The following is a 15,021-nucleotide window of genomic DNA, read 5'->3' on the forward strand; positions in this document are numbered from 1 at the left end:
CAGCTCCTGGTTGCATGCATCGAGGGATTCCGGGGTGTCTTCCTCCGCCTCAGCACCCTCACTCTCGCTTTGCTGCTGCTGTTGCTCCTCCTCCTCCCACCTTGTTGAGCTGAGCTCTAAAGTGGCCATTGTGATACTCAGAGTGGAGGTGCGGTCGGCCCAAGTATCATGTCCAGCTCTTTCTAGAAACGGCAGGTCGTGGGGGCAGCACTGGAGCGGCTGTTTGCCTCGCAGGCTTTGCAGTAGGCATTCTGCAGCTCCTTCACTTTAATCCTGCACTGCAGTGTGTCCGGTCATGGCCCCTTTCCATCATGTCCCTTGATATCTGCCCGAAGGTATCATAATTCCTATGGCTGGAGCGCAGCTGGGACTGGACAGCTTCCTCCCCCCAAACACTGATGAGGTCCAGTACCTCACCATTGCTCCATACTGGGGATCGCCTGGCTCGTGGAGGCATGGTAACCTGGAAAGATTCGCTGAGAGAACTCCACGCCTGGCTGAGCAAACAGGAAGGGGATTTTCAAAATTCTCAGAGAATTTAAAGGGTGGGTCTGACGGTTGGTCACCTGAGGGCGGGGCAGTAGAGTTCAAAGTGATGACCAGAGTGGCTAGAACAGGCATTGTGGGACACTTCTGGAGGCCGATCAGAGCACAGTAACAGACCAGGGCATCCACACTGGTGCCGCGGCGCTCCAGCATGGGCGCACAAAACGTTATTCCACTCGCCAAGGTGGAGTACCAGGAGCGGACCAGCCGCGGAGTCAGTGCGCTCTATGGGCATTTCCAGTGTGGCCGGGTAGTGAGCAAGTAGGCCTAGGGCTCCTTTAATGCTCTGTAACTCGCAAATGTAGTCAAGCCCCGAATTTACCCTAACCTATGTGTGAACATCACCATTGCACAGCTATGCCCAAATTACTGTGTCCTCGCTGTTTCTGGACTTGCCTGTGTGTGTGTCAGCAGCATATACTATCATTCTTTGTAACAAGGTGCTCTAGAATTCTTTCCCAGTCAGTTGTGGGACAACTTGTCTATCCTTCGGGGGAACTGGGAAAGCATTGGAGAATTAGCAGCACTAGTGTGATTTTGCTTGTCTTCACTGTAAAAGCGTGTGGGTTTCAGACAGAGTTAAAGCAGAACTTGAACTCTAACCCAGCTATGCTAGCTAGCTGGGGAAGAAAGCACCTCCAAACTCAGGTAAAAAGTTCTTGTGTATGAACCATAACGGCATTGGGTTAAAACTTGGGTAAGAGCAAGGGTTAACTCTGGGATGAATATATTGGGTATATGCTGGGACAGAGGGCTGAAGAAAGAAGAAAAGAGCAGAAGTTTTTCTTGGCAAGCGCACACATGAGTGAACAAAAGTACTTTCAACAAGGTGGGAGGTGTGTTTACAGGCTACTTGCTGCCTTTGCCCTAAACTTTGTCTACAGAGGAGCGGGGAGAAAATAACTTCCTAAACATCTAGAGCAAAGCCTGGAGCCACAAATAAACTTGCATCAATTCCTTACTCTTTGCTTATGAGGTAGGAATTTTTATTGGATACTTCCGTTCTGGCCATAATACGTGAAATTCCCATACTAGTTTCAAGTACTAAAAGTCTGGACTTTGAGGAGCCATCTATCCAAAACTATTCTCCAGACATGAAAGAACCCTCTATACAAGACTAACGTGGACTCTTTACTGTTGAAAATACGTGCAGAAAATGGTTCAGCCTGGTAACTTTTATTGCCTGGCTCTTTAGGAGAAAAATATAATGAAGTTAGTATACAGCATAGAAACTTCTATCACCTGTGTGTGTGTTTCCTATTGATTTACTAATTGTAATAAAATTCTCAAACAATATATGTAAAACAGCGTGTGGTAATATTTTTGTATGTTTAATTTTTATAATTAATAAATACTTTAAAGTCTGTCACCCCTATTCCCAAACAAAATCAAATGTTTGCCACATTTTCCTCTGATTTAGTTAGAACTATAGGAATTGCCATGTTGGATTAGACTAATGGTCCATCTTGTCCAATATCCTGCCTCTGAGAGTGGCCAGCAGCAGAGGAAAAAAAAAAAAGCCAGCACCCCAATAAGCAGATGTGGAATAATCGGTGTGATGTTGCACCTCATAATGCTTTATGGAAATATGCTTATGAGTGTAAATATGACATAACTGGAATATGTTTTATGCTAGATAAGTCATGTAACATATCTTTTCAAAAGTTATGTTCTTCTGCATGTATTCATCCTATTCATATGCATGTATCATTTTTATATCTGAAGTTATGAGCTTTGGCTCTGTGCTTGTATTTAAAGTGTTTGCAGTAGAGAGCACCTAAGGCAGATTTGGTCAACATAGTGTGAAGGGATTATTCAAGTAAATGCAAGAACTTGGTTAACAATAGACCTTGATAGACGCCAGTCCACATCTGAGTTTTCGGTTTGGCCTGTAGACGACTAAGTCATGCATGGACATGTGACTTGCCCATGTGATTCCAAAAGTCCATGTTGAGCTGTGATTCTACACAGGGGGAGAGGCGGGGTTTCATGCACAAGAGAGAAACTATATTAACCCCTGGATACCCCTCCATTTTGTCTTCAGCTGGCTCAAGAGTTAGCCTCTCCACCCCCGAAGGATACCTGAAAGAAACTGGAACAAAGGACAGTAACTACAGGGGTGTGAGTGACTGCTGGACCCAGACTAGAAGGAGGCTAGTCTGTAAAAGAACATCTCTGAGGGTGAGATTTCATCTATAATCACTTTCTTACTGTATTAGGCTTAGACTTGCGTGTTTTATTTTATTTTGCTTGGTAATTCACTTTGTTCTGTCTATTACATGGAAACCACTTAAAGCCTACTTTTTGTATTTAAATAAAATCATTTTTTACTTATTAATTAACCCAGAGTATGTATTAATACCTGGGGAGGCAAACAGCTCTGCATATCTCTCTATCAGTGTTATAGAGGGTGAACACTTTATGAGTTTACCCTGTATAAGCTTTATACAGGGTAAAATGGATTTATTTAGAGTTTGGACCCCATTGAGATTTGGGTATCTGAGTGCTGGAGAGAGGAACACTTCTTAAGCTGTTTTCAGCTAAGCCTGCAGCTTGTGTGGGACGTGGCTCAGCCCTGGGTCTGTGTTTGTAGCAGGGTAGCGTGTCTGGCACAACAAGGCAGGGCACTGAAGTCCCAAGCTGGCAGGGAAAATGAGTTTAGAGGTAGTCTCAGCATATTGGCTTAGAGGTAGTCTCAGTACATCAGGTGGCAGTTCCTAAGCGGGTTTCTGTGACCCTACCCATCACAATCGGTCCCCAGGAAAGTCTCATCCTAATAGTAAGAGAGCAGTTTAAATCATGAACTATGAGATTTTAATCCCTTCTAGAACTGTTTGCAATAATTGTTGTAACTCGGTATTCTTATTATCAATCTTTCTTAAGGCCAAACATTTAGTAAGAGTCAATATCCCGTGACAATGAGTTCCACAATCTAATTATCAGTTTTGAATTTGCCACCTTTTGCTTTCAGGAATGTTTCCTTTTGGTAGTGGGGTCTTTCTCACGTAGCTCCTAGTTAGTTTCTTACCACTACTAATTATATATTTTTATCAGACCCAGTTTTGTTCATTTCCTTGCTAAAGGAAATGATCTTAATCTTTTCAGTGTCTTCATAGGAGAGTTTTTCTATGCCTCTGATTATAGAGTCGTAGAATTTAAGGCCAGAATGGACCACCAGATTGTATTAATAATCTAGTCTGACCTGCACATCACAGGGCACTAAACCCAATCCACGTATCCTTGCATTGAGCCCAGTAACCAGGATTAGACTAACATATTACAGAATCCTGTAAGATCTGTTAGTTCAAATATTTCCTTCCAGTGTACATTGAAATTCATCTATCATCACGTTGCCCGTTTACCCAGTATGGTGAAGTCGCTCTGAAGTTCCTCAGTCGTCTCTGGACTTTAACTCTGTGTTATCTGCAGACTTTGCTTTCTCACTCCTTATTCCCCCTTTCCCACATAATTTAATACATATATTAACCAAAACTAGACCTAATATGGAAACTTGGTAAACTACTGGCTTGATGAAAATTGGCCATTTGTCTGCTTGGTTTTTTGTCTTGGTCATTTTTCATCCATGACAAGACTATTTTTCTGAGTCCATGACTCGTTTCTTTAGTAGCATCTTGTGAGAGACCTTGTCAAAGGCCTTCTGAAAGCCTAAGTAAAATACTCCTATTTGTGTAGCATGTAGGGAAACTGTCGGTTGATATGTGGGGGATGGTAAGAAGGTATTTAGTAATGGGAGTCTTGGGGCTTTTTTCTTTCTTTCTTTCTTGTGATGAGCCTACTAAGAGAGAGATTGTGTGCTTGGATTTGAACTGTTGTGTTGGATTAAAAACATCCATTATTTTTTTTTAAGCTTGTGGTGTTTAGAACTTAAGATAGGCACAAGATGTATCTAAATAAATGTCACAAGTGAATCCATCTGTCTTCAGGTAAAACCTGAATGCATGTGGGTTACTTGTGGGTAGACATTTGGATATTTACTACTTCGTTTCCCATCATACTGCTCATTTTTCATAGTTCAGTGCACTCTTCAAAAAAAAGTTTCAGCACTTTCATTGTTAATTTTAAACTTACCGGTAATTGGATTTATACTTCTGCTTTGGAATAATTTCACTTTTCTGTTTATAGTGGTTTGGAAGCTGTTTATGCATAGAATTTGTCATTCCCTTTGCTCACTGTGGAGCATGTAAATTCTGCAAGACACTTTTATTTTCTCAAAGGAACTTCAGGGCCTATGGTTTCACCCTTTGTAAACAATGCTTCAAGCAGTATTAATTCCCACAGAAATCCAGGAGGTAAGCAGGAGATGTTGAAATGGATGCTGGTTCTGTTCTTTATTCTCCTTTCTTCACACCTTACAGAGGAGAGATCCCATTCAGGAGTTCTATTCTGAAGTGTGAGAAGATGATGCAAATACACTATTTCTTCTTTCTCCTTCTACACCCTCACCATCCTGTGTTGTTCTGCTCATTTAGGTTGCTCTCACATATGTGGTGGGAACTTGTATTATAGCATCCTTTGCTATTGAGGGAGGGGGGGCAGTTGTTGTCCCAGAACTTAGGGTTTGCTCTCCCCCAGATTTTTCATACATCTGTATGCGCCACTTGTTGGCCCCTCCCAGGGCATAATGTAATCACATATAACTTTCTTATGCTGACACACCCTTGCTGTCTCTCCCTCCCCCATTTTTTTCTGAAATGATGCCCCTGATTGTAGTATTGAATGGACTTTAGTTGGATCATCATGTTGAACACAATTGTAAACACATACTTTAGATTACAGTATCACTAAGTATCAGAGTAGCAGCCGTGTTAGTCTGTATCCGGAAAAAGAAAAGGAGTACTTGTGGCACCTTAGAGACTAACAAATTTATTTGAGCATAAGCTTTCGTGAGCTACAGCTCACTTCATCGGATGCAATCACTAAATAGTGACTTGTTTTATACTCTTTTTCCTGATAATCGGAAGTACCCTTTGTTTTGTGTTCCAGATGTCACTAGCTGACCCAGTCACCAGCTGTCTTTCCCCTGCAGTGCATTATATGGTTTGCAAACTTGGATTTGAGAGAGAGAGCCATTCTGTTAATAGTATTGTGTCTGAAAATGGTGAAGTATGTTGGAGAACAATCACAGAGCTTGTGTATTACCTTGAATCAGGTCAGTGTTTGCTTTAGAGCTATTGTGTGTTGTGTCTGAAAGCAAAAACAAAATGCAGTTTTGAGGTAGACCTAGCATGGTTAGGACATTGTATTATAGTACAGCAACAGCTGTATCACAGGTTGTGTTTCAGAATTCACTTTTAAAAAGAGCTTTAAATCTTTATTGCGGGAGGGGGGTAAACAAAAAACCCCATTGAAATGGTAAAAACCAAAACATAGAATATATACTTTAAATACTATCTGATTTTTTTAAAATCCTGGTCGCTGGATGAAAAATTAATTGGTACAGAGAGAACAGGTTTAAAATTACCTCTCTTGTGGATTTCCCCTCCCAGCCAGATGTTGTTTTTCTTTGTACCCCTCTTGCAAGAAATCTGAAAGACTCTGATACCTGCCCTTGGATTGTTGCTCCCCCTCCCCCCCCTCCCCGTGCTGATTCCTAGCACACCAGTTATATAGAGGTAGTATTTCTTTCTGAAGCATTTTATAATACTTTAGCCACAATGGAAAATGAGCAACAAGGTGAACATGCTGAATTTTCATTTGATAAATCTGCTGTAGCACAAATGCTGTCACTTGGTTCCAGGGATGGTAGAAATGAGAGAAGTTACGTTGTCTGCCTCAGTCATATGTAGTAGTTACATATGTGAGTACAGCTTACAGGGGATGTTATTTTTTCCCCCATGGCATGCTAACTTCATCCTAAAGAGAAGAGGTGATATAACACTAAAAAAAAAAAAGTACATGTACTGGGTCATATCCCCAGACACTTTTCAATTGAAGTCAATGGAGTTTCATCTACTTACATGAGCTAGGAATCTGGTCCATTATGTCAGCAGGACCTGTAGCAAGCAGCCTTTACAGCTTTGTCATTTCTATCCTGATCCCAGCACAGCTATCATTCCCACCTTTGTTTGAGAGACTGCCAATTATACCAACTCATATGGTGGTTTTATGATTCATTTTCTCATGTCATTTATGCAAGACATTATTACTTGTCTCTGTACTGGAGTTGGTAGAGATAATAGGCAAGTGCATTATAAATCATTATTCTACTCGGCCCTCTGCAATACATCTTTAACTTGTGCACCATTTATTTTTGTAACAAATACTTTGTTGAGCAACTTGATATATTGCTTATCTCTTCTCTCTTCCCGGCCACTTTGCCACTTTATACTTATGGGTGAATGTACTGGCCTTCCAAAAATGATGGTCCTGTAGTTAAGGCATGGGGCTGGGAGTTCTGGGTTCTGTTCCCATCTCTGTGACCTTTATGAAATCACTTAAAACTAAATTCTGCAAGCTCAGCCTCCCTTTCTACTCCTGCACTTTGTAAGCACACAATGTTTAGATACCTAAGAAATTGTCTGAGCCCATATTTGGAAACACACAGTTTAAAGTTGTTTTTATCTGTAAAACATAGAGGCAAAATATTAGAATATGACATTCATGATAACTGTCAAACAGGAAATCTCTTTAGAGTATGTAGGAAAGAGAAGCAACTACCTGTATTTCAAGTTATTAGGTAAGACAGGTATCTGGAAGTATTTTTTTCTCATATGAATGAGTTTTTCCATTGGAACAGGGCTTTAAAAAAATCCCTTTAGCTTGCATACCTTAAATTTAAAAAAAGTTTTTACCTTTCCTTATTTAGGATAGGTACTTATTCTTCTCGTCTTTTCCGTTGTAACCTTTCCTTCATTTTCCATCTACTACAAGTGTCCTATTGACCTGGCAGAATAATCTGTGTAGGGTGAGAGGGACTTTTGATTTTTAAAACATATAGCCTGACGAGAACAAGTTTAGTTCTCCATAGGACTTGAGACAATTGGCCTTTTGAACTTCGCTGCTGTGACCACCCTTTTATTTTTAATTTTAAGATCAAAATGTGGATTACATAAAAAGTGTGCAGCTGTTAGGACCTTTATGTGAATCTGTTCATTTGCATCTACAATCCCTAACCATGGAACAGTTTGAAGTTCAATACTCATTGTGGTTCCAGTGGACAAACTGTACGGAGGTATGAAAACTAATATTGGCAGTAAATATTTTAAATTATGCAGCTGTCTGAAGAGTTTGGGACCAGATTACACAAAAGTAAACAGCAAAGCAAAATACCCTCTGAAGCTTTCAGAATTTGAAACTCATTGGCATCCTATGAAGTAATAGGATAAGAACTATGCTGAAATATGCTACAATTTATCCATGTTATCACAATCAAAAAATCTACTAAATATTTTTGGCCCGTGCCAACGGATGAGTAGGACTGTCTTTGCTTTTCTGTGAAGCCTAATATGTTTGTTTGCTTCTTTGTAAGGGTCCTTCTTTTGTTGAATTGTTTTTCTGTGTCAGAAATCAAAGTCTGGGTACTGCATGAACAGAGAGTTAAAATGGTGATCTTGCCAACTACTTCTGCAATCTGGTCTCGTGGACGGAGAAGTCTTTATATATTTGTATATGAGTGGTGGGGGAAATCTTTGAGAAAAACTTGGGAGACTTCATTTCAGCTAACCCTATTTGTTTGTATGTGTTTGACAGCTTTCTTCAGTTTTTATGTAAGTTCACGATAGTGTGAAACATAACTTTTTCCCTCTCTTCTGACCTCACAGCTACTTCTTGAAGTGTTTGCTGCACTGGAGAGCATGGAAGCTACAGCAATTGCACTTAGCTTAATGAAACTAACATCCTGTCTGGAGCGAGCCTTGGGTGATGTAAGTGCAAACAGTTAAGGCTGTGCTGAAGTTTTGGTTTAAGAAGCTAAGAAATGTGCTTGCAGATCTTACTATAGTTGAAACTAGGATTCTGTTGTATCTGTTAATAGATAGGGCAGCCTGTGAGATATAAGCCTCATATACTGCCTTGAAATCTGGGTGCCAGCTGATAATTTCCGTTCTTGACCTAATTACAAGGTTAAAGGAGACTGACTAATTAGTTAAGGATATTAGAACAGTAAAATATTTTGTTGTGACTTAAAAGACCCCCAACCTGTTTCTCTGTATGGCCCTTGGAAGCCTGGAAATAAAATCTGTTCACTAACTGGAAGCTTGTCTCCAGATTTCTTATTTTATAGCATACTGTAGAGTGTTGGGCTGCTTGCAGAGTCAATTTCTACATGAAATAGAGGTAATTTTACTGCTTTGGCTTTGCTTTTCATGCAAATTCCTTTATGGTGCCCACTAGTTTAAAACAATTTTGTTCTATATTTTGGCCAAAGTGGTCTTTAAGAACAAGGAATGGTTTGCCTTTATGTTGCACGGCTTTTGCCCTTGTATCCTAAAATTTAATTTCTCAGTAGTAAAAGTTCACAACTCCCAGCCTGTGTTCCTGGAATAATGTCTAGAGAAAAGATGATCTCTGAAGAATTCTTCAATTTCTTTACTACATCAAAAATCCAGCTTTGGCTTCCAGTATTGGAGAAATGAAAAATTGGGCATATGATCTGATCTGTAGATGGTTGGTGGCTCTTCACGGAACTCCGTAACTACATTTGACTCTCATAGCAGGTCCTCAAGAATGTCCTAATTCATGAGCCTTACTTAGCCTTTTCCAGTAAATGCTATTGGATTGTGTGCTTAAACCCACTGTTGAGGTGCCTCCGCACCCACCCCTTTTTTGTACTCTACATTCTCTCCACTAAGCTTCTTGCCATGCCTCTTCCTCACCAAATTCTTGCCTCTTTGTAGAAATAATTTACCAATTAATTTCTAGTTAGTGTTTGTCTATCTTCTTTCTAGTACTGGAATTAAAGTGGCACTGGAATCAGAGAAACGACTTATGTAAGATTCTATGATTTAGATGATTTGATTCATGATAGAGTTTCTTATTCCAATTTGTCCTTCTTATCATCTCATGAAACTTCAAAGTAGAGGGTTTTTTTTAAATGTTTTATTAGTTGAACTGAGTGTGAATGTAGAAATGAAATAGTTGTATACTTGAAATATTTAAATATATATTGGGATATATCCATCTTTATTTCACAATATCCTGCTTTGATTTTTTTAGGTTTTCTTACTAATTGGTAAGGACTGTCCATTCCTTTTAAGAGATTTGCTTGCATCTCAGGAGCTTGCTACAGTCTTTGGACAATCTGTGGTGAGTATATGGTCTTTGAAGTCAGTTCGTACTGCATGTGAGGTGCATTGTCCTTTTTATAAGATGACTAGGTTCCAAGCAAACTACAACTTAAGTTGAACAAGCGTTTGTAAATATTGTAGTATGTACATAGTTGATATCCCTTTCCAAATGTTACTTAATTACAACAAGTAGTCGACTGGGGGAGGGAATAGTGCAAGAATGTTAGCTAAAATTTTAATCTTAAGTGGAAATATGTTTTTATGGTGATGTACATATATTAATGCTCTTATATTCTGTATAGTCTCCAACCAAAAATCTACATATGTGAAAATTAACATCAGACATTACAGAAATTTAAACATTTTAGGTTTATGGCTTCTAGAATGCAATGTTACAAACTATAATAGTCCAGTACAAGCCAGAAGATGTCACATCCGAACAGCTTAGTTTTAAAAGAATTTGCCACTATGTTGTTGTGAAATGCCTTCTAAAGTTCCCAGAAGTCATAATTTTCATAGTGATGCAGAGCAGCTGGCCAAAAAAAGGGTATGGTATTTTTCTGGTAGTGCTTACATCATGCTAGGCTTTTTATGTGAACAAGAGAAAAGTTATAGTTTCTGCTCAAAGAATTTTCACTTCTAAAAAGAGATAGTGGGAATACAAACATGAGTTATTTGATATTGCTTCAGAGGTTTAGTGTGTTTGTGTATTTATACAGTAGTTTAAACCAATATATAACATATATTTCATAAGGATGACCTTTGGGTTTTGATAGTACATGCAATCCAAGTTTCACAAATAAACAATCAGCAGAGTTTGAGACTTTTTTTTTTCTCTTGTGGACATGAATCTGGAAGATTCAACCTGACTAAAGAAGTTCCAACTCTTGGGTCAAGTTCTGCTCTGTTACATTAGTATAAATGTATTGATTTATATTAAATTATTGGGGATTTATACACTAGAATATTGAGCAAAATTTGGTCCCATTTGTTTGTTCTTCCTGATCCAGCATAGTTTGTAACTAGTGATAGACGGGCTGCGCCTATTTTTTTTTTTTTTTCTTCATAAAAAACTGAGTAAAGTACAAACAAAATAGGGAAAAAACCCTTCTTTTAGAGTGTGGCATGCATCGCGAGTGAATTATTTTTGTGTCTTTTGTTGTAAACCATGATCAATCATCTTGATGGGGCTAAGCTTAAGGACGCTCCTTGAAGATATTAATATCAGCTAAAATAGTCTTTCACATTTTCTAGGAGGAGAAGGGCATACAAAAGTTGAAATATATATTTCCTTATGTAGTAATTATCCTCTGTCCCAATTAGATGAATGTGCTAAGAGTATTCATTGGGTCTCCATATGGTCTAAATCTCCGTAACATTTTGTGGCATGGATTTGCTTCCCCTCAGGAAATTCCTGCAAAGTAAGTTACCAGTGAAGTGTTTCCAAATGTCTCTTTTTTTTTTTTTTTTTTGGTCTGTCAGGTTGCAAGCTGTAGAGGAGCATTCAGCATAACCAATAGCTCTCTCTCTTGAAATGAAAAACTGGTACACTTCCTTTTTTTTACCAATCCACTTCCAACTGACTATTTCAACCCTAAATGAAACTAGTGAACAGAATCTGTATTTGTGGTTGAATGGAGGCAGGGCAGAGCACAGGGGAAACTCATGGCAGCGCTTCACAATTTTATTTTTTAAAACTGCTGCTTTGTACTAGCACTGCCATGGCCAATGATTTTCCCAGCTCTGCTCCAGATATGTCTCAGTTGGTTAGTCAAGTTTCATTTTGTGTTTGGGTGAGTGGGGAATTTTATTCAAGGGCTGTTTTTGCTTTTGTGTTAAACTTTGAGTTTAATGTATTTAATTGTGCTGATAGGGAAGTGAGTGAGTCAGTGCTGTTTTTCAGAAACCTGATGCCTTGTGTGTTAGAGAAGGTGATTTGAGCAGCAGTGGGAATAAGCAAGTGCAAAAGGTACGGGAATGGGGTAGATAGAAAAGCTAACAGACACAGCTCGAAAGTGGGTTTTTATAATTCCTTATGTTTTCCTTCACCGAATCAGATGTTAGGTGTTTGCACTCAGGTGACAGGGAGAGAGGGAGGATTGGATTTGTTGCTTTAAAAAGGCAATAATCTCAAGATTTTGTGCATGGAGATTTCTTTAGAATGTCCCCGTGCCACAAACATCAGTTTTTCTGGAATATATGTACAATTTCCCTTCTAACATATTGTGATGTTGTGGTATTTCCCCTAGATATTGCTCTATGCTGCTTATTTTAACTGCAGGATTGGGCCAGTTGCTAAAGATATACCTATTGCAAACTGAAACCATTTTAGTACATCGACCTTATATAGCCTTCACTAACTTAAAGGAGTTGGACATTTTTCCAGGCAAGTATCTAATTGTTAACAAGCTGTGACATTTTAAGATTGGCTCCTGAATTCTTTGTAAACGGAAAATTACCATTGGAAACAATGGCTGTTCCACAGTTCTAGGACTGAGCCCTTAATTAAGACATCTGTGTGTACTGCTGTTAAATGAAGAAAGTAAATTGCATAAATATTTTAATACACTTAATAGAGTGTAAATAAATACATGTAAATAGGTAGAATGTAAACAAATGGAAAAAGAATGTCTAAAATCTAAATTGGGCATTTAAGCCCATGAAGTCTAAGCTTGTTTGTAAGCATTCTAACTCTTTGCAGAGTCAGTGTTTCATTCAGCCACGTGGGCTTGTGAAGGGCTTCATTCTGCACCCAACAGTCCTGAGGGAGGGCAAGGTATAGTGCTCTTCTCTGGCAGAAGCCCCAGGATATGGCAGCAGTAGCATCTTTTTTTTTTGGCCAGGATTCTCTAGAAACCCCGCTAGTAGAGGCTGACTGAGGGGAATTTCTTAGATTCCCTAGCTATGTCCCTCCTTGGGCAACGCCTCCCACTCTGTGGGTGGCACCAGTATGCTCCAAGACCTTCAGCTTAATGGGGGTTATGGACACTTTTGTGTTACATTGACCCACTTCCAGATGGACTCTCATTCTGCTGGTGGAACCACCCAGGCCTCTGAAGGCAAAATCCAGCCCAACATTCAGCTCTCCAGTATTACGAAATTATACAGCTGCTTCTGAATTTGTCCTTTGCCATATCATTGTGCTTCAGAATCTAAGCTTTCTTTTAGAAAAGAAGTTATTTCTAGTCCTTATGGTTACAGAGAAAAGCTTCATAATGTGAACCTAATGCAAGGCAATGCAGTAATGTCTGAGAGTCCAGGTTGCCTGACACAATGGTTTTGAGAGGCATTTATTGTGTTGAGTTGTCAACTATGAAACCTAAAAATGACAATTTGAGGGACACAGAAAAATGAAAATGTAGGGACAGCACAAAATTGAATTAATATTAAACTATCACAGGGGTTACTATACTGACTCTTAATTAAATTAAATGAATAATAAAACCTACACTTTCTAAATTTATCTGAAGGTGATGCAGAACTTCCACCATAGTGCCACAGAACTCAGGTCAATCTTGCTGTGGAATGCTAGTCTTGCCAGTAGGCAGCAACCAGTTTTTAAAATTCATGCGTTATTCTAGTCTGTCATGTACAACAGCTCACTGGTAATGCATCTTATTATCACTCTTCTCAGTTTTTGAGCTTAAAAATGTTTTTAACTGTACAGCTTTATTTAGTTAACATTAAAAGGCTTAACCAAGTAATTGAATAGCTGTTAGATCTCTCTACAGATTAAGCGGAAATAATTTGTATTTTCGAATGAAGTGCTTTGAATAATTCCTCTTCAATAAGTCTAACTCTCTACATTTCAGTATATATTGTTAATTTAAACAAATGTTTTTGCTGATTTGTAGACATTAATCATGAAGCACTTTCCTTAACTGAGGAAATAGCAAAGATATCCAGTTTTGTATTAAAAACAATGTTACCATTTTGGATTGCTGCACTAACAGCTTTCAGGCAACACAGGTAACAGAACTGCGCTATTACATTTTCCTTCATTTTTTTTTTTCCTTACTAATTTCAAAATGATTTTTTTACCACAGGCATCCATTATTTATGGAATAATCTGTTAGCTTGCAAGGCCTTATGAACCAGAAGCATTAATGGCATCTAAATGTATTAGACTAGCCTCATGCAAGTGTACAATTCATGGAGCTGGCATTCAGGTTTGATTGTACACCGGACCCTCACTGGAACGCGCGACTATATAGCGCGAATTCGCATATAATGCGGTCGCGGCCATGGATCCCAAATTTAATTACTTTAATTGCAATTCATTTTAACGCAGTACCACACATGGATCCCAAATCCCGCATTCTAGTGAGGGTCCTGTGTATTTGCATTAAACTCTGTTTTCATTAGAATGCAGCATGGTGTCAAAATTAAATATTACACTTTTTTATGTGAAACCCTTGTATGAGAGAATAGCAGACCTCTTCAATAGACAAGTGACAGCTAGAATTCTAAACTAGACTTTGAAGTCAGCGTAAGAGTTTACATGACAATCACAGAAAAATTGAGACCAAGAAACAGAGCATTATAATAAATTAATTGAAAAAAAAATTGAAACATGCAAACTTTGCACGTTTGCGGATCTGTGTAATCATATGCAGTGTTAGTTCTGTCTTCCCTTCCCATTATATGCTACACCAACCTGTCACATCATGTCTTTATTTAGATTATAAGCTATTTTCGGAGCAGGGTTTGTCATTTATTGCACCCAACACAATTGACCCTGATCTTGATTGGGTGCCCAGTGTACCACTGTAATACAAATTTTAATAAGTGCTTATGGACAGCCATAGCTTCCACAAAGATCAGTGTGTGTTTAAAGAAAAAACTAAAAGCTTACATGCATTCCTCTAATTTTGCAGGTATGCTGACTGTGTTATACTGTTACTCCCTCAGCTGGAAACTGGACTTAGATTACTCTTCACCACAGTTAATAAGTGTCCAAATAGACTGTTAACTGCTGAGGTAGGGTTTTTTATGACCGTGGTACCTTTTATTAATATATTATTAATAACAAGCTTCAAACATGTCCTAAAATAGTTTATTATACTTAAACAAGTAGCTTTTAAGTGAACAATATAGTTTGATCTTTTTACAGACCCCTGGTACACCTTTTAGAGTGTCACATGATAGCTCTCCTCCTTTGTTTACAGAGGTTTGAAAAGTACAACAGTATAGCATTGCCACTTGAATGTAATAACTTAGAGTGGAAAAC

At 38.7% G+C, this 15,021-nt stretch overlaps 1 protein-coding gene across 3 annotated transcripts in view; it reads left to right on the plus strand.

Annotated features, from left to right (window-relative positions):
* ERMARD (ER membrane associated RNA degradation) overlaps positions 1–15,021 on the plus strand; it is a 31,456-nt gene that overhangs the window by 4,627 nt on the left and 11,808 nt on the right. For 2 of the 3 annotated variants that reach the window (XM_077813356.1, XM_077813357.1), the window contains exons 2-10: positions 2,591–2,727; positions 5,551–5,716; positions 7,599–7,738; positions 8,328–8,429; positions 9,721–9,810; positions 11,115–11,212; positions 12,041–12,177; positions 13,646–13,760; positions 14,669–14,771. In XM_077813356.1, coding sequence (XP_077669482.1) covers positions 5,551–5,716; positions 7,599–7,738; positions 8,328–8,429; positions 9,721–9,810; positions 11,115–11,212; positions 12,041–12,177; positions 13,646–13,760; positions 14,669–14,771 — 951 coding nt within the window. In that variant the 5' untranslated portion in view covers positions 2,591–2,727. The remainder of the gene's footprint in view (positions 1–2,590; positions 2,728–5,550; positions 5,717–7,598; positions 7,739–8,327; positions 8,430–9,720; positions 9,811–11,114; positions 11,213–12,040; positions 12,178–13,645; positions 13,761–14,668; positions 14,772–15,021) is intronic. The other variant, XM_077813358.1, reaches the window with a different exon arrangement.

Source organism: Eretmochelys imbricata, chromosome 3, assembly GCF_965152235.1.
Source record: "Eretmochelys imbricata isolate rEreImb1 chromosome 3, rEreImb1.hap1, whole genome shotgun sequence".
Lineage (NCBI taxonomy): Eukaryota > Metazoa > Chordata > Testudines > Cheloniidae > Eretmochelys > Eretmochelys imbricata.